The sequence below is a fragment of the Streptopelia decaocto genome, assembly GCF_964273445.1.
Source record: "Streptopelia decaocto genome assembly, chromosome: 1".
NCBI lineage: Eukaryota > Metazoa > Chordata > Aves > Columbiformes > Columbidae > Streptopelia > Streptopelia decaocto.
In genome coordinates, this window is record NC_138663.1 from 96,157,556 (window position 1) to 96,183,778 (window position 26,223).

General features: G+C 40.2%; 1 protein-coding gene and 1 long non-coding RNA gene across 6 annotated transcripts in view; one reads left to right on the top strand and one right to left on the bottom strand.

Annotated features, from left to right (window-relative positions):
* The first annotated feature begins 5,016 nt into the window (after positions 1–5,016).
* LOC309446339 lies at positions 5,017–6,423 on the top strand. Its single transcript, XR_014185446.1, has 2 exons — positions 5,017–5,176; positions 5,502–6,423. It is a non-coding gene; the product is annotated as an uncharacterized lncRNA (long non-coding RNA).
* Positions 6,424–9,331: 2,908 nt separating this feature from the next.
* Positions 9,332–26,223, bottom strand: part of P2RY8 (P2Y receptor family member 8) — a 38,307-nt gene continuing 21,415 nt past the window's right edge. For 3 of the 5 annotated variants that reach the window (XM_082051490.1, XM_082051493.1, XM_082051494.1), the window contains 2 exons: positions 11,758–14,584; positions 9,332–11,109 (listed from right to left, as the gene is read on the bottom strand). In XM_082051490.1, coding sequence (XP_081907616.1) covers positions 13,443–14,516 — 1,074 coding nt within the window. In that variant the 5' untranslated portion in view covers positions 14,517–14,584 and the 3' untranslated portion in view covers positions 9,332–11,109; positions 11,758–13,442. Of the gene's footprint in view, positions 11,110–11,757; positions 14,585–18,493; positions 18,631–26,223 lie in introns of all 5 variants that reach the window. The other 2 variants (XM_082051491.1, XM_082051492.1) reach the window with 1 other exon arrangement.

Genomic DNA, 26,223 nt, shown 5'->3' on the forward strand with positions numbered 1-26,223 from the left:
GGCTTAAGTGAAGAGGGCTGGGTGGCACAGGCAAGCTTCCTGCCATAGGAGCCACGTTTAACAGCTCCCCCGCTCCTCCCTCCCCCCCCGCCCGCCCCGGCTTTAATGAAGTGAGCATCTGGCAAAAAAGTGATTTTTTTTTTAATTTCTTTTTTTCGGTGAGAAGGAGCCATTATCACCACCTGTTTTGATGCAAATCTTAGTGGATGGGATGTCCACTACTTGGCCTTTTAAGCAAGTAGGAAAAGTTTAACACAGAAACTTGGATTTATTCCAAATAACCTACAAATAGTGTGATCACAGAATCACAGAACCTTAGGGATTGGAAATGACCTCGAAAGATCATCTAGTCCAATCCCCTGCTGGAGCAAGAACACTTAAATGAGGCTACACAGGAATGTGTCCAGGCGGGTTTTGAATGTCTCCAGAGAAGGAGACTCCACAACCTCCCTGGGCAGCCTGTTCCAGTGTTCTGGCACCCTCACTGAGAAGAAGTTTCTTCTCATATTTAAGTGGAACCTCTTGTGTTCCAGTTTGTACCTATTACCCCTTGTCCTACCGTTGGTTGTCACCAAGAAAAGCCTGGCTCCATCCTCATGACACTCACCCTTTATATATTTATAAACAAACACCCCTCAGTCTCCTCCAAGCTGAAGAGACCCAGCTCCCTCAGCCTTTCCTCATATGGGAGATGCTCTATTCCCTTAATCATCTTTGTTGCCCTGCGCTGCACTCTCTCCAGCAGTTCCCTGTCCTTCTTGAACTGAGGGGCCCGGAACTGGACACAATATTCCAGGTGTGGTCTCACCAGGGCAGAGTAGAGGGGGAGCAGGACCTCTCTCGACCTACTAACCACACCCTTTCTAATGCTGTATATTTTCTCAGCTGGTTAGTAAGGAAGTGAAATATGTACTCTAGCATTAAAAAGATACATCCAGTCATTACAATAGCAGTTTGCATTGAATAATCCACTCTCTTGACATCTGTTTAATGGACCATATCTGTCATAGGTTGTGTTAGGGGTTGCCAAATCCAGTAGACTAATGGAGGTGAGACTGTGAGCTCTGTGCCCACAGTGTCCTGTTGCTGAGCGTGGATTGCCTGCCAGCACACAGGCACATGCTATGCAACATGTATACATGGATGCATGGCAAACCACACAGAGCAACAGCACTGACATGGACACAGCCCCAAAGGTCCTTTCCTGTCCCCCTTGCTGGCTGCTCAGGATGAAGGTCTGTTAGCAGGAAATACATCTATAAACACATACACATAAATATGTGCCTATGTGCAATATGAACCCCTCTAGTAGCAGACCTTAGAAAGGGCTCCTGTTCCTCCCACCCTTGGTGTCCTGCTCCTGTCATGGTGCATAGGGATCAGGCTTTTGTCACCATAACCTGACAGGTTGTACTTTATCCTAATATCAGAATTTAAATTTCTAAATTAGATTTTTTTTCAATGGGTGGCAGTGACCTGAGAGAATTGAAAATTTATCTTTTAAGACATTTTTTCTCAACTAATTAAAAAATACTAAGAACCTAGGGAAATTATACTGAATTGAAAATCAGTCTAAAATGCTTAGATTAAATGCAACTGTGAATGTAGATGTCTGTCCTCAGAAAATCCATAATACTGAAAATAGTTCTGGGATAGCTGGCGACACAACTAGAAGGAAAGGGCTTGTGTGAAACAGAGAGGAATAGTCCGTGCTTGTCATAGAGCTTGTCAGAACAAATTCCCTGCTCTTTTTCAGGGCTGTGAACTATGACACTGCTTTTTGCAAACAAGGAGGTTTGAAAGATACTACAGAAATGGAAACCAGAGTGTATTTCGTATGATACTGATATAATTTTTGACTGAATAAAAGGACGAGGATCTCATCAAGTAACAGAAACGTGTTTCCTGGCACACATAGGACAAAGATGTGGAGTTAATTCCACTTGGAAAAATATTACATCCCTACCCCTAATGTCTGCGAGCTTAACATAACTGTAAATCCTAATATGTGTACATCTTCAACATGACTACAATACTGATCAAAGAAAAGGAAACTACAGTTGTATGGATGCTCCTAGAATTTGGGACACACTTCTTATCCAGAGTCATCTTTCTATACTATGCCCTGCTTTGTGTGCTATATAAGCAAGCTTGATAAATTTAGACACTCCAGAGGGGTAAGACAATAATGCGAAGTTTCCATCTCAAACCAAAGAGCCTGATTTTCTTGTTTTTCTCATTTTATTCAGTCTTCCAGTATAGTTTCACTGGCACAGAAACAAGATAATGAAGTCGTGACTCCAGCCCATAGGAAAGAACACATTCTGTTCCTGACAGCTTGTTTTGATAGACAATAATGGAAGACATATCTGTCTGTAGTCATCTGTAGAGATGCATGCAGCATAGCTCATTTTTCTTACATGTGGCATTGTATTAACAGTATGACAAGCATGACATCTGCCTTGGCTGAATTCAGCTTGTATGCTGCTCCTCTGATTTGCACAACAGACTTTTTGAAGGTAAAATAAATAAATAAATAAGTGGAACTTTTATAGATTATTTCCAGTGAAAGTTCAGACAATGTTCAAAAATGGAGATCACAAAAAATGTTTTGTGTGAAGAAAATGAGGTGCGTTTTTTTTATTATTATTTTTAAGGAGTCATAATTAGTAAATTTGTTATTCAGATAAAATTACATGACAAAGAGTGATGTAGTTTATTTAAAAGACAAAACCGTGAAGCTGTAGAAATGCGTGTTTTCATTTACCTTTATTTTATTTATGCTGATCTAAATATAAGTCCAAAGAACCCTATGAGAAAAGCTAAACCACATAACATAAGCTACTGTGGTTGGGAGAGGTTTGACAAGTAATTGTCATTAACTGCTCCACTGCAGCCTTGGAGGCATCAGGCAGAACAAATGTGAGGCTGCAGTGAGCTGACTGAGGTGAAAATCAATGACACCAGCAGTTATCACAAAAGTTTCTGTCTTGGCTGACTATGCTAGTCAAAGATTAGCCTGTCCAAGGTTGGTTATGAAACTGTTGACTTTTTCAAATACCCAGGGTATTTTGAACAAAAGCAAAGTAGGAGTTGGAGCTCTGAACTGCAGAGACCTTTCCTTGATATTTTTGCTCTGGACTTCTCTGCTTTTCTGCCTACTTATTTATGCTACAGCCATGATAGTAATACCTTTAAGAATGTAAAGAACACTATGATAATCGAATCGTTGTGCCTACTTTTACGTGTATCACTGTGAGTGTATCTGTTTCCACCTGAATGTATTATTTGGTTGAGTCACTTGTACAAGCACAAGGTCAACTTGCTTGGGGAACAATGCACTTCCATTGTGAAGAAGTTGGAGAATCCTAGGGACATCACTATGAAGGGAATGAACATTTCACTTTCCACAAGGCAGCTTGGCTTTTCTAGAATAACGTCATTAATTCAGCGAGCTCAGACTTATGTGTTTCAAGGAGCCTCTTTCTGCCATTGAAATCCTTGCCATAGTCCAATGTGTCTGCACAGTTAATGATGTAATTAACATATCTTGCTTCTCTTACTATAGAGGAAAGAACATTAGTGGTTTAAAGATAGCTTCTATTTCACCATCAGGGACTTCCCTCTTTAAAAACGTCTTTGTATCATTAAATATTACCTGTGTTATGGTTTGGTTTGGTTTGGTTTGGTTTTTACCTTTTTGTGTACAACTGATACTTAGCTAGCATGGTTAACTCCTGTTAACACAGAATCTCTAGAGAAAAATAGGTAGTATACCAGGTTATAAGGACCACTGTTTCTGAATTGTCTATGTTTGAAAAACACATTAACAGGCTCATAAAATATTTTCAGAAAATGAGTGTGTGTACATAAGGTATATATTATATACACAACATGCACATGCTAAATATGTGTGTGTATTTATATAAAACACATGAATACATATATAAAATACAAAATGTATTTGCCTAAGTATGAAGAACAAATCTTCATTCTAGTTGTACAGTATAATAATTACTTCAAAGACAGCAGTATAAAGTTAGGGGAAATGAAGGTAAGATGCAGAGGAGAGAAGGTTTGTTGGCTTCAGCTGGAACCACAGCTCTTCCAGAAAACGACTTCTGAGGCTCCAAGGTGAAGAACATTTGTGGAGCTCTTATCAAGTTCGTTATTTAAATTTCCACAAGAGGGCAGTGCATCCCATAATTTTCCTGTGTATTTGCTGACAGACTTTCAAAGAGCTGTAGAAAGCTGTAACTTGTAAGTATTTAAGACCATGCACCACAAACATTTGATCTCCTGGTTTTAAGTATTATGATCTCTTAATATAACTGGGTATGCATGCATGTATATACATATAGGAACAATCAGAGCTAATGGGACATCATAAACATATTAATAGATGCTAAGATATGTTTGTAACAGAGCTTAAGGCCTCTCCAGCAAATTTGCATGGTTGTAAGAACAGGAATAATTCCACCCTGTGACCCAAATAACTTTATTGAATATTAAACTGAAAACATAGACTAAATATTGTCAGAGTAAAGGCTTTATATTTGTCTTTTATCTTCTCAATCTGATAATATTTATCAACTGATGAAAAGTTATTTGCTGTATTTTATTTTTGTACTCCTTTGAAGTTTAAGCTTTAGCAGCAATATGTAGGAACACTTGCCTTGTTAAAAAAGCTCAAATGTATTGATATTTTAGGTAAAAGTGTACAGAGTGATTTGCGTTATTCATCGGAATGGGGTGAGATACTGATATGTTCTGCCTGTACTGTGGAAAACAAGGTGAAACAGGGAAAGAGAAAATATCAGGCTGTGGACAATAATGAGGAATTGAGGAAACAGAACCATTAGTGTTATAGTGCTGAAACTTTTTGAAGGAGAAAAAGCCATTGATTTCTAATTGAGAAGGTGGTAACTTCTCTTTGTAGAGGTAAATCATGGGGAGAGGCTTCCAGTAATTTAACTGCTGTATTTGTCTTTATTTTCTGAAGCCATATAGGTTTGGGGAGGTGAGAAAGACCTGCAGCCTATGTAAGTGTTTGCTGAGGTTCCCAGGAATATTATTTCCCAGGTCATGAGCCAACATTGCTTTCCATCAGATGAACAGGCTGCTGTTACAAGCATGAAGTTGACAAAATCCAAACACAACTCTCAAGAAGAAGGTAGTAAGAATCTTGGGATAGCAACATTGATTTGTAGTGTGAGTCTAGTGTAATGTGGAAGTCTACTAACGTCTGGATCTCTGAGTGCAACTAACAGCCAAAGCAGCTGTTGTGTAGGTTTTAGAAACAGAGAAGGCAGTCAACATGAATGCTACCAAGCAATAAGATGCTTAGCACAATACATGATATATCAACTTTTGATCGGATAAGTTGCATCTTTTGTGCCTGGCAAGCCCACATTTCCGAGATCTGAGCTCCTGTGTCAGATGTTTGCTCGGTATCTAGGTAGTGGTTTATTTGTCTGTTAATCACATTCCTTTCCTTACAGCAGAGATGTGGAGATTTGGTGCCGCTTCCAACTTTCACCCTGAAGGGGCTCCATGTTTCTAAAACGAAACTGTGTGTTTATGAAGAAAACTATTTACAGACATTCTCTAACTGCAGTTACCCTCTTGCAGAGACTATCAGAGACTATCTTTCTGGATCTTTTTCCAAACTCTCAGTCTATTTCTCCTTTCCACTGCCACAGAAGTTACTTCTTCAGCCTGTCTCCCATCTCTATTTTGAATCTGTTTATACCTCCCTTAAGTCTGTTGTCCTTTCTCCTTTGACAAGGCTACTCGGGTATACAGCAGAAGAGCCAAACTTTCGAGTTTCCTCAGATTTAAGGCACTCAACAAAACACTTCCCTATTATTTTGGTACCTCACTGTATCCAACAACAGCAATTAAGAGTGTGGAAGATATTGGGGAAAGCTTCAAAGGACAGCTAGCCCTGGCAGCTCCCAGCGGGGCAAGATGCACACTTGACTTTCTGCATTGGAGTGATCGTGGCATGCCAGAGCCAGGTCACGTGGGCAGTGGTGAAGAAACTGAGGAAAGAGGACCATCAGTGGCCCAGTGCTAAAAATTTCTGCAGAAGAAAATGAAAAATACTGACTGCAGGACATCATCATGAGCCAAGACAGCAAAGCAGTGTGCTGAGTTGTTTATTTATGCTAAAAGCTAGAAAGGTATTCTGGCTGGCAGCTGGAGAACAGAGAGTCTCCTTGTCTGATAACAAATGCCAGCTGTTTAGACTTTAAGGAAAAATACCAGAAGTCATAATACTTGCAACCAAGTCTTGAAAGAGAAGATGTTCAGGAGGAGTCCATACAGGCAGAGGTGTTTCTGTTTTGGTTTGGTTTTGTTGTTGCTGTTTGGTTTGGCTTGTTTTTTTTTTTGTCAAAAATAAAGAAAGCTTAAAAAATATTTCAGATAAAAAATATGCCCTACTCTATTATGCTCTCCACAGGTTGCACTTTATAGGTTTGACTAAAGAACACTTACTTGCAAATAATAAATCCAGAACAAATGTAGTCCAAATATATCAAGTTGAATAATATGTTTGAAATTTTGCTCTCAATAACTCCTTTTAAGACTATGAACTGCACCATAAATGAAGAAATACAGTACAAGATTTATTCCAATAAAGACTTTTTTTTTTTTTTTTTTTTTTTCCCAGGGTGGAATTAATTACTAAGTACAAAAAACAAGGCTTGTGTCCTAATCATTCTTGTGAGAGTCATTTTCATTTTGGGCACTTACCTGCAGCTTTAGCTAAATCTAAAATATTTGCCAATAAAACCGATTCCCCTAATGGACTTTACTAGGACAAGATGCTGTCAGAGTATCTTAAATCACCTTCTCTGGAGGAACTTGTCAGGTCATTGAAAAAGAAACCAGTGTTACATGCTTTTTCAGCAAAGGAACACTAGAGGTCTTGCCAACATTTTTGTGACAGTTGAGGCCAGGGAATCATACTCTTGACTAATGCAGCAGTGACAGCTTTTAAGAGTAGACTAGGCTGCTCCCTGAGAAGCTGAAAGCAAGACAGCAACTGGGGACGACCCTGCCTCAAGAGGGCAATTAGGTCTCCTCCTAATCATCTGCAACAGCAGCAGCCTTCAAGAGAGTCGTGTGATGGAAAAATGAGAGCAGAGGTGAGAAAATACGTTAGAAATGGAATTCATAATGATATGCTTTGAAGAAAAATGGGTTAACTGTTAGCAGCAGGCAGAGGGGTTTGTTGAAAGGTGATACACAAGTTTATCTTTACCTGAATGTGAGGGAATACTTGATCGGGGGGCTGGATGAGGTGACCTCCAGAGGTCGCTTCCAAGCTCAACCATAGAATCATAGAATCATTTCAGTTGGAAGAGACCCTCAAGATCATTGAGCCCAACCGTAACCTAACTCTAGCACTAAACTATGGCCCTAAAAACCTCGTAGATGCACCTTTTAAACACCTCCAGGGATGGTGACTCAACCACTTCCCTGGGCAGCCTGTTCCGATGCCTGAGAATCCTTTCTGTGAAGAAATTTTTCCTAATATGCAATCTAAACCTTCCCTGGTGCAACTCACCATCCTGTGAATCTGTGACTTGTCAAGATGGCTAAGTGCAAGAGGGCCAAGCTTTTGCCCCCTGGGGCACTCTCAGCTTCCTCGCTGACTCTGGGATAGCCTCTTCCAACACCATAACAGGCAAAGTTCCCTGCTGAACCCCCACTGGCAGCACCCCAGCAGGCAGAGTGGAGGAGGCCTGGCACCAAGTCAGTTCTAGCAGGCCTTACATGGGAGCCTGAGAGTAGAGTCGTCCAAAGGGCTGTCTAGCTTATGGTGTCCTGCCTCAAGCACTGGCATTTCTGGAAAGGAAGAACTGGGCAGTCACATAATGTTACTTCCTCTTAATATTCCTCCAACCTCTGACCATCTTAAACTTAGGTATTTTCCTAAGTCTCTTGTTGTTTGCCTATTTAGTAAGTGACAATTCATTTCTTTTTTCATATGCTTTTCCAGTTTCTCTGTGGACCCATATACTATGTGCATCCACAACACCCTTGGAAGGTGTTCCCCAATTTTACTATGTGTTATGAGAAGAGATACTAGCTTTTCCTGTCCTTGAGCCTGGATCTCATTAGCTTAATATGTTATCCCTCAGTTCTCAATTGGTCAAAGGCAGTTAAATTCATCCCTATCAGTTTCTGTGCTCCACTGAGGATTTTGTAGTCCTCTTTCCGACCTACCTTACACTGGCTCTTTTCTGAAGAGTCTTAAACTATTTAGCTCATAAGGTTTTAAATTCATACCTTAGATCATGCCACATACCCTTCTTTTGACCTTTTCCAGTTCTATCTGTGATGAAGAGACCAGAAGTACACAAAGTAAACATGGTGTGGGTGACACATGGATTTCTGCAATGCTGAGCTGATGCATGGCATTATCTATTATGATTCATAGTGGTCACTGCCAAGCGACATCATTTTGTACACAAAGCTATGACAGGATTTCCCTATGTGCGTTACTTCACGCTTACCAGTACTGAATTTCACCTTTAAACATTCATGCTATCATGCACACCTTTGAGTAGGGAGCATATACCATGAACACCTCTTTAGAGAAACACCATCCTGGTGGGTATCAATGTAGACCTCTTGTTATTTTAAAACACTCTGAACTGGAAAAAATGACAAAAAATGATTAAATGACTTTAGGATGATTTCTGTCCCTCTCATGTATCAGCATAAATGTAGCCAGATACTGAACACAAAATGGAGCATAGCCAGTCTAGGGAATGTTTATCAAGACACCACCAGCCCTGACTGTCCCTGCCCAAGCCCCTGGGGCTCCCCCCACCCTGCCCATGGCCCAGTACCCTATGTCAGCCCCCTAGGGCCACCAGCCCCTGCCCCAGTGATGCTGCAACAGGGACAGTCTCTAGCTCCTCACATCTTTGTCCTGCCCAGTCATGGGCTCTGCCCAGTCAGGCCCACCCATGGGCCCACATCCTGGCCTGGCCTCAGCCCATCCCCATCCCCAGGGAGGTGCCCAATGCTCAGGGACTGGGGCTGCTCCAGTGCCCCCCAGTACGCTGCTCCTGACTGGGGCTGGGACAGGTCCTGGCTGCCAAGGCCATTCAGAAACACAATGAAATTTAAAAATATATGTATTTGCTGCACCTGTTGGGCAAGGGGGAGGATTCCAAGTTAGCCAACATCTCATTGAAATATCACTGTTTTAAAAATTTGTGTGAAGGGAGTACACCACTGACAGCTTCTAAGATATATATAAATGAAGGAAAAAATTAATAGGTATTAAAAGTAAAAAAAAAAATCAATCTCCAAAATTCTTAGGGAAAATGAGAGACTTAAAATTATACAGAAATCTAAAAAAAGCACAATAGCAATGGGAAATGGATTAATTTTATTTCATAACCTGGTTTCCCTGCCCTCTTCTAAGCTTGGAAGTTTCCCACACATGGCAGGTGCAAAGAAAGGAAAGAATGTTAAATCATGTTCTGTTTACTTTTTACATTTTTGTTTGGTTTTTAATTATTATTATATATACAAAAATACCAAGTACATTCATAGATTAAATTGCTAAACTATAATTAAAAAAAAAAAAGGCACAGAAAATCAAAACTCAAAACCAAACAGAAGCCTATACATTCATGTCTTCTCAGTAAAATTACATTAACCACAGAAGCAATCAAGTAAGCATGTTTCCCAGGATCTGTATTCCCCAAACCAAAGGCAATATAGACACGAAGTTCTCGATAACCTATCAAATGACATTCTATATTTATGTGTATATATTTATATATATGTCAACTCATACTCACTAACTAAGGAGGGTAGAAGTCTTGCTACATCATCATGCCCCAGAAGGACATATTTCCATTGTCAAAGAAGAGTATATTGGGCCGCTTTAATAATTTCTTCTGCTCCTCTCTAAAAAAAAACACTCTAAAACTTCACAGTATACACTGTCAGATTCAAAATATTTCAATCATTGGATTAATTTCTGTATTCCTTTCTCAAGGATCAATCCCACTGACCCAAATGGGAATTTTGCCTAATCTGAGCTAGCTAGAGGCTAGTTAGTAAAATGGCATGAAGAGGTACCTGAAGGAGGCATCCTTTTTAGACAAAATCAGAAGAGGGATGAAGTGCTATGACGAGCTGTGTGAGGCTGGAGAGAAGAGCATTTTTGGTCAGTTATGAGCATCTTTTCTCTCTTGCAAAGGGAGCAATTCAGTATTTTTCAAAATACAGCAGTTGATGTTCAAAGTGCAAAGTTTCTGCCCTTTTGGTTCTATTTGGTGTCAGTTACAGTTCAGGCACATTGCATCACATTTTAGGAGGCACTTAGCACTTGAGGATCGTGTTCAAGATAAAACAAAGTGAAAATCTGCATTAGAGCTACAAGTAATGGTTTTCATTGTAAAAATACTTGTGTGTTTAAAAAAAAAAAAGAGGAGAGAGATTTCAGTATAACCTCCAAAAAAGTTTCAGCCACAGCAAAATGCTGAAAACAGTTTTGGTAGTGAGAAAGCTAGAATTCTGTGATAGTGGATGATGAAGGGACTTCAACAGCAAGGTGAAATCACAAACTTAAACACAGGTTTGCAAAACATAAATGAACTAACTGCTTTTCTGCCTGGTGGATGTGGGACGGCTTAGGAAGAGCCATTGTTCTTTCTTTGGAGGACCTGGTGCAATCAGGCATTTTGGAGCAGGTGCTAGAGCTGACACAGGAGCTCAGAGCCCTGGACTCACATAGGAACATATTCGATGGGCTCCTCTCCTTCAGCACACGTGAGGTGATTTAAAGTAGCAAGCCCATCTCATCACACATATGTACCCAGCACACTGGTAGTGCAAGGTAGCTTCCAGGCAACTTGCTAAGTTGGACAAATTATTTATCACTAAGGTTGGCTCTGTCAGCAGAAAATGTGCAGATCAATTAAAACCAATACTGTGAGATGCCACAAAACACTTCAGATGGCTTTTCAAAGGTAGTACTCTTCTATGTCCACTGACATTTATCCTGCCCCAAATAACTGGCAATACTTTAGCAGAAGATAGGACTTACAAATATCTTGGAGTTGATTCCACCTTGTCTTGGTTTTGTTAAAAACAAGTTTCTCTTTCAGTGAATTTTGCCTGTCAGCTAAAGCCTTCATATTAGCTGCATTTTCCTGGAGAACCAGACACATGTTTTGGTAAACCTAGCAATGGAATGCAAACTTATTGATAAGCATGGATGGACATCTCGCGAGAGGGGCGACGAGAAACAAGTGACTAAGAAACTGACCAACTGTGTATAACATTTCATTCACGTGAATACTTCATATAAAAGCGGGAGATCACGAGGATCTCGTTCCTTTTCCTTATGGCTGACATTAGGAGAGGATCTTGCTACTCATCCCTGCGAACTGAGGCCTAGTGAGAGACTGAATCCAGCTCCGGTTGGCTGCGGAGTCTAATCCAGGACTTTGGTGGCCGGCTCTGCAGTTGCTGAGACTTTCAAGATTGGTTTTGTATATTTTGTATTATTTTCTCTATTCTTATTAGTAGCATTAGTAAAACATCTTTAATTTTTCCAACTCTCTTCTCTCTGTCCTTCTTTCCCTCCCGATCGCCTGTCCTGAGTGGGAAGGGGGGAGAGGGAGGGGCAAAAAGGGGGAAGTGGGGGGGAGAGGGGGTTAACAATACATCTGCCAGGGTTTTATTGTCACCCCGCAATCTTAACCTTCGACACACCTGTATCCTGAAGAAATTTGTGGTGATTAGTGGTGGAAACCTGTATTTTGGTCATGTCATACACAAAGAAAAAAGACAGATTTTAAGGGCCTTGGGTTTTGTCTTTTACTTAGGCACAGTAGCTCAGAAATCAGTATAGCTTAGCTTTGTGGTGTCTGAACCAGCTATACAAGATGTTGAAGACAGCCTCCTACTCAGCATTGGATAGAGCAGCAGTACAGAAAAAGGTTATGGTATAGCTTTGCCTTGCTTGAGGGGGGGAACTTGTCTGTCTCTCTCAGGTGTTTTTTGGCTCTTCACTGTCAGTGAGGGCCAAAGGTGGGTAATAAAGCTGAAAATACTACAGGAAAAATTTTGTCCCCAGTACGTGTCCTGTAGCAGCTGTCATTCCAAGCACACAGGCTGTTGGTGAGATGTGAGAAGAATTAAAACATGGCACAGTAAATGCAGACAACCTGGAGAAGGATATTTCAGAGAGGAGTCTCAGACACAGGACTACACAATCAACCTGCCATAGCATATTACCAGGTATTTGGTACATCTTCCGTTCTTAAGCATTGCTTTCATTTTTTCTTCTTTTTTCCTGTTTGCCTGCTTGACAGAAGAACATTTCTGACATCTGGCCATAGGGACAGGTTTTCAGATGGTTTCTGCTGTCACAGAATCACTCCAATCTGTGGTAGAATTCTCATATATCGAGCTGAAAATCTGGTTAATAATCCACACCACCACCGTAAGGAAGATAAACTAATTGTCCATGCACTATATAAAGCTAAATTCTCTGCTGAGGCTGATGGTGCTTCTGTGTATAGGCTATACTGAATTGGTGAAAATGACTTGTTCATACCAACCACATACAAGCAGCAGCATTATTACTGTAGCAGGTCAATGTGAGAAAATCTGTTTTCAACTGCTCCTCACTGTCCTGAGAAATTAACTTCAAGAAATGAAAATATCAGCAGCTGAAGTAGTCTTAAATATTTTTAATTCTAGCTTTCCTTTTATTGCATGAGATATTTCGCTGTATAAAATTGAAATAAATAACATGAGTCAACCTAACCTTTTCAAAGGTTAGTGTGGTTTGGTTGTGATAAACAGTTGGGTGAGTGTTGTGGTGAATTCACAGTGGCTATGTGTTATGCATTAATGGTAAAATGACAAGCTGTTTTTGTACATTCTTTAATAGAAATACAAAAAGCAAAAAAGCAATACATAAAACCAAAACCAAACCAAACCAAACCAACAACAAAAAACCACAAAAAACCCCCAGCATGTTGCTTAGAAAAATAATTCCCCTACTCCAAATCCAGCTTCAGTGTATCCTCTAATTCATATACAGTAATATTTCACATTCTCTGAGAATCACAAGCCTTTGGTTAGATACTGAGATCATACAACCTGAAGGTAATTTTTATTCTAAACTTATCCCTTGCTTTCATGCAGTTGAACTAATTCCAGGCCAGGCCCTACTTATCAATGTTGGGTTTGCTTCAGTGGCTTTTTGAATAAACTCAGTTCCTTTTAACACTTCCATTTCTCAGCAGAAAATACTGAAGTAGGTTGAGCAGTATGAGCATGGCTTGAGTTCTGTCACTGACCAAGGTATTTCGAGGGTAGCCATTCAAAAAGAAACATTTTCTGTGTCTGCTCATGGATCTCACAGGTTCTTCTGGGCATGTCTAAGGCTAAAAAACACTTTCCTGCCTTTGCAAATAGACCTTTACTCCCTCTAACCCATCCATAGGTCCACTTGACATTGATCTGGCTGACATGGTCCTGCCAGAGAATAAGCTTTCCCTTCTGGTTTCCAAACTGTCACTGAGCAGTACCTTAGGGCGAAACACTTGCATGAACTTCTGGTAAAATTCTTTGGATGCAAAATAATAAATGAAGGGGTCGATGCAGTTGTTGAGACAACTAAGGCACAAGGTGAGCTTGTAGGCAGGGTACAAACTCCTGCCATAAAACAGGCGGATGATCATATGCACAAGTAGGATAAAGTTGTTGGGGGCGAAGCAAGTGATGAATACCAGAAGGACTATCATTGCCAGGTATATGGATCTAGTCTTCTGCCTGTTACCATATCTGTTCGATGTCTGAATAAGCTTTCGAATGATGCCAATGTAGCATCCAACTGTTACAACAAAAGGGATCAGGAAGAGCACAACAAATAGTGTGAGGAGAAAGGCTACCCAGGCTGGGAAGTTGGGCAGCATATCCCATTTGAGGACGTCAAAACAGGTTATAATCCCAAGTTCTTTCACTTCATAGGTCAGATCGGTGCTTTCCAGTGGGTAGAAGGCTAGTAGCAAGAGAATCCACATACCTAGGCAGGCAGCCAGGGCATATCTTTTTCTTCTCCACTTGATCAGCTTCATGGGATAAACCACACCCATGTATCGCTCGATGCTGATGCAGGTCATGGTCAGTATGGAAGAATACATGTTGGAGTAGAACATCACAGTCACGAGGCTGCAAAGGGTCTTGCCGAAGCTCCAGTGATTTCTTTGGATGTGATAAGAAATCTGGAAGGGAAAGCAGCTGGCCAGCATGAGATCCGTGATGCTTAGGTTGATCATGAAGATAACAGAAGGTGTTTTGGGTTTGATGTGCCAGCAGAGCACCCAAAGGGAGAACAAGTTGCCAGGGATGCTGACAATAGCCACCAGTGTATACACAACTGGGAGAGTGATGGAGATAGCTTTATTCTGGAGCATTGCCAGTGTTTCGGCGTCCAGGTGGGATATGTTTTTAAACATTATTCACAATGAAGTTCTTGATCCTTACAAGCCAGATGGATCCTATCATGAACACTTGGCTTAAAAACCTAGAGGACAAATGTCAAGAAAAGCAATATGTCACAACAGAAATTAAGAACATACTTCTTCTATTAATCAATCCAAGAAAAAGCTCTGCGTAGTTTGACGAATTACCTCTGAATGAGCTGAATGCGTTAAAATTATCTCATTAAAACTCTCTTCTCCCTCCAAATTGTGGTAATGTTTTACTAGTTTTATTTCTTCCCAGCTTTGAACAGCAACTTTTTCCCCGCTGAATGGCTTTCTGATAGTTTTTGCAGTCTATACATTATCACACCTCATGTTATTGTAACATAAAGAAAATCACATATTGCAAATTGAAACTAAATTGATGTCTGCATAAGAACACTATGCCATAGGATCTCCATGACCTAAATCCTTCCTAGCTACGCTGGATGTCATGACCTTGCTTCTTGTAATACACAGTATGTTCTGACTTTTTTTTTTTCCCCAACTAAAGAGCGATCCATTTCAAATAAGTGAAAGATTTTTTTTTTTTTTTAAATTTTCTTTTTTTCAACTGGGAAAAGGAGAATATGCAATCAATTATTCTTGGTATGTTAATAATATAAACAGACCGAAAGGAAAATAGCATGTATAATCTAGAACCAGGGACAGACTGCATTGCTTGGACCGGTTTACAGGCTGAAAGGGCCAGGCTAAAGAAGTAACAAGTGCTCTTCTAACAAAAACAATAGCTATTGAGTTTTGGCTTCTGCAAGATGTAAGTTATTAACAAATATTCTGCTTGCAGCTGTCTTACTGGCATCACCTGTAATTCTGCAAAATTAGTTTCAATTTTGCAGTCTGCAGAGCAAAACCATGCTTTCACTGTCTGACCTATATAGATCTTTCTTGGCATTTCGCAGCTGCAAACAAGAACTCGTACCTCAATGTGCTACATGCATGCATGCTTACTTTCATTTAGCTGCAACTGCAGGGATGCAATCTCATGAAAGTACAGGGTTGAAAAGTGAAGAAATGGCAATGAATTATGAGAAAAGCAGAGGACAGAGCAACAGCAAGTTCTGTGAAGAGTAGCAATATCAGCCTGAAAAGGGTGTCAGGCCAAGCAGCCAAAAACTCTGGGCACATCCATACTCTTTAATAAAAGAAGGGCAGAGAGTGGCCTCAGACACACACTCCTACTTGTGGACTCTGATCACCTGCACTGTTTAATCCAAACCTCTCTTTCCAGGACACACCTGCCCTTGGGGGTTAGATTAAAAATCATGGGTGCCAGTGAGTTGGTGTCACTTAATCACAGAATCACAGAATGTCAGGGATTGGAAGAGATCTCAAAAGATCATCTAGTCCAATCCCCCTGCCAGAGCAGGAACACCTAGATGAGGCTACACAGGAAGGTGCCCAGATGGGTTTTGAATGTCTCCAGAGAAGGAGACTCCACAACCCCCCTGGGCAGCCTGTTCCAGTGTTCTGTTACCCTCACTGAGAAGAAGTTTCTTCTCATATTTAAGTGGAATCTCTTGTGTTCCAGTTTGAACCCATTACCCCTTGTCCTACCATTGGTTTTCACCAAGAGGAGTCTGGCTCCATCCTCGTGACACTCAACCTTTATATATTTGTAAACATTAACGAGGTCACCCTTCAGTCTCCTCTTCTCCAGGCTAAAGAGACCCAGCTCCCTCAGTCTTTCCTCATAAGGGAGATGCTCCACTCCCTTAATCATCTTTGTTGCCCTGCGCTGGACTCTCTCCAGCAGTTCCCTGTCCTTCTTGAACTGAGGGGCCCAGAAGAGGACACAATATTCCAGGTCTCACCAGGGCAGAGTAGAGGGGAAGGAGAACCTCTCTCAACCTACTGACCACCCCCCTTCTGATACACCCGAGGATGCCATTGGCCTTCTTGGCCACAAGAGCACAGTGCTGGCTCATGGTCATCCTGCTGTCCACCAGGACCCCCAGGTCCCTTTCCCCTACACTGCTCTGTAATAGGTCATTCCCCAACCTGTACTGGATCCTGGGGTTGTTCATACCCAGATGCAAGACTCTACACAAGACCACCTAATTTAATTGTGCAGTCATAGCCCGTGAGCAGTGTAACAGGTCAGTCCCTCAGAGTCATGGTCGGCCTTCAGTGCTGGCTAACTGTATCTGGAAATAATCATTCTCGCAAAAACTGTGATTTCTGACAAATGCTCTTACTGAATAGCTTGCTAGCCCTGGCACAAATTAGCTGTTGATGAGATCTGGCAAAGACGAAGTCTCTCCTGAAGGCTGTATGTAGTGCAGTAGAGAGATACTCAACTCTAGAAATAAACCGAGTGCAGAGCCAGTTTTTTGCACAGCTATACAGCAGCAAGAACCTCAGTGGTGGCTTATTCCTGTTATTGCTTATCTGATCAATTTGACATACTGCTTAGAATGTCAGCTAAAAATATCCAGAAGTAGCGAAAGTCAGTGTATGACAAGTGATGTCAACTAACGCCAGTCTTTCAGGAGCTTCTAGCTGAACTGCTGGCAGCCAAGAAAAACACACGAGAAAATAGGAATTGCAAAGAAGCCAAAGACATGTTCTTGGTATATCATACACATGACCCAGAGCAAACACATTCCAAGTAATGAGCGCTTCAAATGATCACAACTGCAAAAAAAACCCCTTTTGAGCCAAATCCATTGCAGATGAAATTCTGGTCTTCTCAGTGGAGCTATATCAAGAATGAAACTAACTCTTCAGTTTTCAGGGGAACTTGAAAAAGCACTTGCTGACAGAAAGGTCTTGAAAAAATCTTAATGCTATCTATTGCAACTCTTCTGTGTATGACCTACCATAGTAAATACCTATCCATGAACTCTTTATTGTCTCAAAAGTCCTTCTCAAGTGACACCCCTTTGTGCCTGACAACCCTAAACTTCCCAAAACAAACAGAAAATTTTTTCTGTATCGAGCTCTAATAACAAGCCTTTGCAAGTAAAAGAGATTTGCTCTCACAGGCTAAGGGTTCTCACCCCTTGATATTATATCCATAGAACTTGTATGCACTTGGGAGGTAGGAGTATAGGTGAAAATATCTGTTAGATCCGTCACGCTGATCATAAAGCTATCAAATACCTTTTAACATTCAGTTTTGTGTTAGCGCTAATCACAAGCATATTTTCTTCTAAACTTGCTTTTTCCAAGAACACATCCTTGATAAGAAGGAGATTTAAAAACACATGCACAGATGCTGCAGCACACAAACCAGTGTCGGGATCTGTGCCCTGGCTAAAGGCAGATGTTATGCACTTGTGCAACACACCTGTTGGTAAAACACGCATGCCTCCCAAATTTAAGCGTGTCTTGAATAGGGGTTGAAAGGCACCAGACTTTGTGGTTAGGTGCCTACAAGAGCTCTCCAAAAAGAGTGGGTCCCCCTGGCATGGTTTTCAGTAAGGAAGATGTCCATCACAAGGAGCAAAAGAACAATGAGGTAGTTCCTTAGTGTCTTCTGCAGGGGAGGAGGAGGCATGCAAACCACACAAGACTGTTGTTGCAAGTCATCCTTGAGAGTTAAGAGCCTCTTGGGGAAATGTGGAATACAGAAAATCTTCCTTCCAACTTTGCCTTTCCTTTTGCCAAATCCTCTGGGGCTCTAACCTCGAATTCCTTGTTCAGGAAAGCCTGGGATAGCAGAAACTCCTGCTCTGAGTCACCCTTGTAATGTTTTGCTTTTTAAATTACCAGGTTAAGCTGCTGAAGCTACAATGTAGCATTTCAATGTACTTTACCTCTCCAATTATTGCATCTATTTGGGTTTAGTAACACTGTATTTACACTTTCATCTTGTTCAGGGTAACTTCATGTCCTTCCCCTACTTCAACCACAGTGCCTGTCTGTCTCTTGCGGTTTAACTTGAAAATGTCATAAATCGAGCGAGAAAGTAACCTTTATGAAGATTAGAATTAAATTCCCCTTACATTTTATGAGTTGATTTCTTTCAATTTCATGTTTCCAACAGGATTCAAATCAGTAGAGCTTGCATAGATTCTATGCAAGAGTAACTTTGCTGCAGGATCATTTTAAAACATCAGCTTTCAGCTTTCACATGCCTAATCTGGAAAAAAAAATAGCTCTGTTACATAAATATCCCTGTTAAAAAGACACGATTTTGCCTTTATTTTGGGAAGAGCCATATTTAAACTATGACAGACAAATGGACACACAGGTAGACTGAAAGAAAAACTCAGTAATGGTTCTTCAAGTGAGAAGGTCCAGTCTTATTGCCATTTACATCAGTCTTCAAGCTTCTGACATAGAAATGTTAAGCTTTTCTGCTTGCCTCATTTCTGAAAACTTTAGTGAGTGGATGTATTTTAGTTTTGCATTAGGTGCTAAGAGCACCTACATCCTCTGCGGTAACTCTCGATAAATCCAGGTAGGATTTTTTTGCTCCTCTTTGTACTCACTGGCTTATGGCACCCTGGACCAAAAGCTCACTTGGAAACTCAATAACACTAGGTTTTCATCCAAGATGTAATCATAAGCAAAGGTGATTGCTGCTTCGTGCCTTTTTGACAGGAATCCCCTCAATTGACAAGAGATGATGAATAAAATATTAAAGGGTATACTGAAAATCAAAAGGAAAAAATCAGAAGAGGACTGTGTTATTTCCTTGCCATGGAAGAGTAATTACAGAGATGTGTCAACTTTCTTTCAAGAGGACTCCTAAATAAAACTGGTGTATTTCCTCTCTTACATATATTGTCTATTGTTGATGTCAAGTGCACCTGTGAAAAACACTGAAAAGCCTGTGCCAAACGATAACCAGAATTACTATTTTATAAAAAGTTTTGTGGTTTTTTTTTTTTTTTTTTTGTGATTTGAGATGGAAAAATAAATCTCAAAACATATCATGCATCAGAAAGCCTTTCAAAACCTATTATGTTTCACCATTTTTGGTTCACTACCTGTCAAAGCACTATTGTGTAGAATAAAAATGCCTTATTCCATAAATTCTTTGATATTGTTACACTTTTGGAAAGCTATCCTTCCAACTGAAGAATGTAGTATGGCATATTTCAGAGTACAGAAAAACCAAACTGAAATGCAATTTCAACTCAGTTGCAGACTGATTCAGAATGAAGCAAAATTAAAACACAGATTTTATTGTCAGCACATAGAGAAATAATATGAACAGTTTTTAATCAATGTACATGTCATTGAAGAATGTATTTTTTTTTTCTCAAAACACTGCAGTTTCTGAAAAATAATTTCATTTTTTTTACTTGCTCAATTTAATACTATTACAAAGCAGTAACAATAATTGAAGGGTTAGGATAGCTTATGTCTGCCTAAATGTAGCTAAAACTGGTGAAAAATGGGATCATCAGCGTGCAGTGTTCCTGCTAAGGATTCAGCCCCTCCTGGACTGCCTGAATTGCTAGTGAGATGAACGAATATTAGACAAGCACAGAAAACAGACACTTAATTGCTATTATGGGCTGTGTATGAGGAGAAGGAGGAGCCAGAAAGTCAAGGAGTCAGGAGCTCGTCATCTTCAGTTGTGGGATAAGAAGGGAACACTTTGATATTTAAATAGAGTAAGGGGTTTTACTGTGAGGAACAAGAAGAAAAAGTACCCTTTTTTAATGCACTCAGTTATTGTTCCTAAAGCATCATTGATGCGATTCAGAGAAACACTTCTGCAAATGTTCAAGTTCACCAAACTGAGGAATGTAAATGAGTGTATCTCTGTTTGTGTGTTCCTTAAACTGAACATGAGCTTTACCGAAAGAGGCTGCAGGTTTTGTCTGGGTGGTTCTTTCTCACCCTTGCAATAAACTTTCATGCAAATTTTGTGTTGTAGTGTTACATCTCTACATCTCTAAAAACCAAGGCTTTGGTTCACTCAGTCAACATCTGAACCCTTCTAAGGAAATTTTTTATATTGGGCCTTCCCTGATCTTTCTACTGATATTTTTTTTGTAGTTTTTCTGTTGTTTTGTTCTGAGTATCATTATTGCAAAGATCAGAAACTCTTGCTGAGCCTGTAGTTATGTTATCACAACTGTCTTGTTTCAAACTAGGCTTTAGCTTATCTTCTTTTAAGAATAAATACATTTGGGAAATGGGACTTCTACCCTCTATGCACTTGTGTGTACAAGTATTTCTGAGAAAACAAAAGAAATCTGAAAACATCTAACTAGCTGCAATATACCTGACATTCTATGTCAATTTACTTTAGGAAAAAAAAAAAAAATCTCATTTTTCACCAAAGGGTATTCAGATAAATGACATAAGAAAATCATATGTATGCCTTCACTGTGAAAGATGGGATACTTTTACAACAAAAGACTTACATTATAATTGCTAAAATAATGAAAAATTCTTGCAGAGACAGACTCCAGTCTTTATCTTAATACATCTAGTCAAAGTTAACCCAATGGTGGTTATAGCTCTGACCTCAAATAGCTAGGGCAAGGTAAAACAAGAGTGTCTTCTGTCCACAAGGATTTCACATTGAGAAGTGAAAAAACCTCTATTTTTTCAGTAAGAAAACATATAAGCTTTACCAACTTCACTGTAGCAGAGGGGTACAAGGCTGTTGAGCTTGCTAAGTATATAAATCTAGATGAAAGCATCATTATTCAAAAGCAAAGAAAGTTAATCCTATAATTTCTACCTGTTAGAGAGCACTTCTCCAGCCTGAGAGAGTGTAAGCAGGCAGTTTTCAAGATTTAGCCAAGGTAGTCTTACTAAGTGTGAAATCTAAATATACAGCTAATGGGGAAATAAATAAATAAATAAAATAATCACAAGGAAATACTGAACTGGTTCTCCAGAACTAGCCAAGCAGTAAAATCAACTGTACACAGCTACCTTTACATTTCTTATGCCTGTCCTGGACTACGAAGTTTTGCTGGCAGTTGAATTTTAGTTCACTTGAACCTCCACCTTTTTCTAACCATAAGTTAGTAAAGTCAGGATTCTGTGCTGGTGTTAGCAATGTTCATCCTAATTTAGATAAGGTTTGCATAAACTCAGCCACTATCATCTGTGTCAATAATCCTGTTCAGAGTGAAACTAGTCAATGTGGTTTTTAAAAAGTTAATTTTGGCAGTAGTCAGGTTTATGGAAATAATAAGCCTGTGGGCCAGTATTAACAAAAAATCTCCCAGCATCTGAAGCATTTCAAGTGCTAGTTATACTATAAAATGAAGTAGTTTGCAGTTTTCTTTATTTGTATGCAGTATAGCCAGCTTTTAAAAATTCTGTAAGCCAAATCTTAGGTCAACTGAAACCCAACTTGTGCAACTCCACTGACAGATTTTCTAGGCTGGTTTAAATCTCAGTCAGAGTGAGCATCCTAAACTGGGTTTAAAAAGGTTCAAGTTTGTGGGCTAATAGCTAGAATATTATATATATATATGTTGGTCTTTCCTACATATACAGACTTTTAAAGCTTTTTCAAGCCTGATATTTTTAAAAGGATTAGCAATACCAGGGCAACCCTTTTATGGAATTCAACATAACAGCCCAGGAATTCATTCTACAGGACTTACGCTCCTCTGGGGTCACTGCCCATGTGCATGCTCCTGCTTACCAACAGCACAATGTAACTTCCCTAACTTACTTAACTTGCAGGTATCATGGAGGAAGAGTGTGCATACAAGAGATTACTGAAATATTGCTGACGTCTGGCAGGGAACCTTGATTTCACTTGACTACAGTTTTTGTCAGATGGTGCATGGCCGTGGACAACCAGCTCACAAAGCTCCTTTTAACAACTCTGGGGGACATCCTGGATAGTGTGGAGTTATCCTGTGCCAGAGGGCCCTCCTGCAGGTAGCTTGCCCCTAAGCTATTATCACACAATGTTGAGTTATATCAAGATGACAAACATTTATGTTTTTATAGAAGTTAGGTGTCAGAAAATACCTGATCAAAGCTAAATTTAAATAACACATGAACTGATTTCTTTTATAACTTTAAATCTTTCAAATATTGTTTATGTCCAGGATTGACAGACAGTGGCTTCCCGTCTGCAATTACTTCCTACTACAAGTAATTGCCTCACATAGCTGTTGTGAAAGTCAAAGGAAAAAGCATAGCTGATCATTTCCCTTCTGACCTCAAATGCCAGGAAAAGAAGTAACAGTTTGGTGACACAACCTGCTCATGGTAAACAAAATAACACACTCCCAAACCAGAATCCCTCAAATTTCAGAAGACTGTATGGTCTTACATTGAATCTGTATGGTTTGATTGGCATTTTATAGCAAACATATATGTATATATACACACACACACATATAAACATATGTGTGCATATATATGTTCTATTTGAAATCTGTACTTTCTATCTTTTCATCTCTCTTTTCTGTGAAACTCTTTTTTAATGTTTCCTCTCCTGTGCAGTCCACAAAGGAATTGAGGTAGAGCTGCATGCTTGTTTTTGAAGATTATCTTTAGAGATTAAAAAAAAAAAAAAAAAAGAAAAGAAAAAAAGCTTACACGTTGCTTTTTCTTGCATTTACACTAGGGATATGGCAGTCTGTAGCTGTTGATTGATTTCACATATGATGGAGTCCCTGAACAGGACAGTCAACCAAGTTTTGCAGGTGTAGCTAAAAGTATAAATTCTCATGATATTTTGGAAATGTTTTGAGAAATGAATGTAGGGTAATTCTAACATTCATGTAAGATACTGAGGCCAGAAATTTGAAAAAGTTTTCTTAGGAGTGAATCAAAGAACTTGGCTGAGCATGTAGGCCATCTCCAGATAGGCCTTCTTCCACTACTTCCACTATTTGGTCTCAGTATGTACAAAACCTCTTACTACCTCCTAGATTAATAGACATGTCCCAGAAATCCCGTGCTGGATACATAACAGCTGATGGTATGTAAATACAGGCTAAATTGTTGTTATTCTTGTTAAGATCTATTTGAATATATAACTCTTTTTCCAGAGCAGTAGCATTAAGTAGCAGGATTTGGGTATAGCTAGCACCTTTTTTTGCCATGGATTTAGCATCTGTACAAATCTAAGTGTCTATTTTAGGGTGAGTTGGAAAGTGTGGATGCCACTGACTGTAGTGGGCAGACCTCCAGCGGCTATACCAGGCTCATACGTAGTCACTTCCACTGCAAATGCACATGTTTGAAGCTGAATCCAGCCCATTTAAAACATCCCATTGATTCAGATCCTTGTTTCCTGGAGACCTGTAATTGCCTGGTTTCTGTCAAAATCTGAACTAGTCCACTAAAATGTAATTGTCCCCTTTCACAGCTGGACCACTCAGCTGCCACTTTAAAATGACTAGGTCAGCTTCTGTGTGAAAATGGATTGCCACAGAATAGGATCAAATGCATGATTTTACCTGTACCCACCTTCTTCCACCAGTATGTTAAAAGCTACAGTCTGTTTTACATGATTGTAAAAATGTTTGTGTAGGGAAGATGCCACAGCTGGGACCCAGAATAAAAATTATTTTGTCTTCTGTTGGTCCTGCTGCTGTGCTTGCTCAGCACACATCACTTAGCCTTTATTGACAGACCAGCTGCTCCGTTCTCTCCCCAGGTGCCTTCTGCAATGTACTGGCCATGAACTCCTGGCAGACTGGATGTTCTCCAGGCTCACACAGCAGTTAGAAGTGATTCTCACATCAGCACTAGTGAAAACAGTCTTGGCTGAAAAATACATGAGATCAGGGGCTCTGTAAGAGCTAAATTGACATGCAAGTGGCAGCTTTATTGCATGCTTGATTCTCTGCTTCTGAAAGGGCAAGAAGAACTAGATGCACAGAAAGAATGAACCTTGCTTCATGCCAAACTGTGCCTCTCACTGGAAGGCTTTGATACAAAAAAATAGGCTGCTAGAATTGGTATTGTGTCTACTCATTCCCCTGGACACCCTGTCCGAACCCATTGAAAACAGGTGACCACATGTATTTCGAGAGGAGGGATGTGCCCAGGGTAACAATGGGCAAGTAGGTAGCGATGTGTGCAATCCAAGGCAGTGGGAAACATGTGAGCTCTGTGGTTGTCTTCTCATTCCCTGGCACTCTGGACAATCCTTCCCAGCCTTACCTGAAGGGAGGAGTGATTGAGGCTCACCTTGGGTGATCTCCATGAGAAATCCTGCACTGTCACAACACTTCCCTTTGCATAATTTCTCTTGCTGCTAATCATCACAGCTCAGACTGTGAACCCTGTACTGTAGCCATACTGCTGAGCTATGTATCACTGTAATTTTCCTGAGTGATGTTCAGTTGCTCATGTATATGGTCTTAGAGTGGTTGTGATTCCCTGCTAGAGAAAGTTTCTTCATTTTTTTCGATGTTGCCATCATCGGTCAATAGTATTCAAGCTATGATCTTGGGGTGCTCTGGCTGATTCTGCCTTCTAGTTATGGTCAGATCATGATCAGGGCATGCGTTACTAGTACGGCCACATGTCACCTGCATCTCTCTTGAGAGAAGCAACGTAGGGCACGTGCTATACTGCCCTGGAGCCCAGATGGATTCATTTATCTCGGAACCAGTCCTGCAGGTCTTATATTCATGCAATTCCCACCAAAGTCTGAGGCAGCTCTGTCTGCTATGTGTACAGAACCTCAGAGCTCTTTGCTTGGTAGGTAGAAGCCAGGTCACTCTGGCCGAGCTCATGCAAACTCATGTCATTCATGTGACGAAAGGACCGAAAGCTGGCTTCTCTGCAAAAGCTCAGGGCTACTGTTGAGCATCAATAGCTGCAGCTGTGCTGCTTGTGGCTTCCACAAGGCATGGTATAAATTCACACATGCCTGAACAGTGCTGAGCAGATGAACCTAAAGGTACAACGTACATTTAACAGGAACCTCACAAACAGCTAACTACACGAGCAGATAAATTGTATGACCTAGATTTAAAAGGAGTGTTATATACGAAGGAAAAAGAAAGAGCCAGCATAATTATATTCTTTTTTTCCCCTGACTTAACACTTTTTTCCTGGCTTCTCTTCTGTTTGGCAACTTGGTACCACTTAGGATTATGACTGGTACCATACAAGTAGTGGAGATTATAAAAGGGGGAAAAAAAAAAAAAAGAATAAGATTTCTAACAAAACCTTCACGCTTGTTCAGTTTCTTTGTGACTACTTAAGCTATCATGCTAATACAAAGAGATACAACAGGAATAGCACCCTGAAACCACATCTGCTATTGTTTGATTCTTCTGAAAGTCCTCGAGTGCAGGTGAGAGAACACATCAAATTTCAGCTCTTCAGCTGAACCAAACTGCAAATGCCCTCATATTCAGGGTTTGGTCTTCCTCTCAAGTCCTTACTACACTTAGGTAACTTAAATGCATGACAAAAATGGGATTCTATCCTTGTCTGACATACTTTCGTCTGCATTGAGAAGTACATAGATGCTCTAATTATAGTCAAGATATACACTGATATATTATTATATGAATGATACCTGTAAAATAAGTCACAGGCAGAAGTCAAATGTATTCTGCAGCTGGTTTTGTTGGGGGAGCTAGTCTCTGCTTTTACCAACAGAAAATACGTGTCGACAGCTTGTTATTGGCTTTAATTGAGTCCCTCTTTATTGACAGCAAAATGCCCTGAGATATCTGGATCATTGCTGCTCTGCAAATCCTTACTTGAATCTTGCCATCTTGAGAAAAAATAATGAAAGTGAAGACGCTGTGCTTTGAAGGGT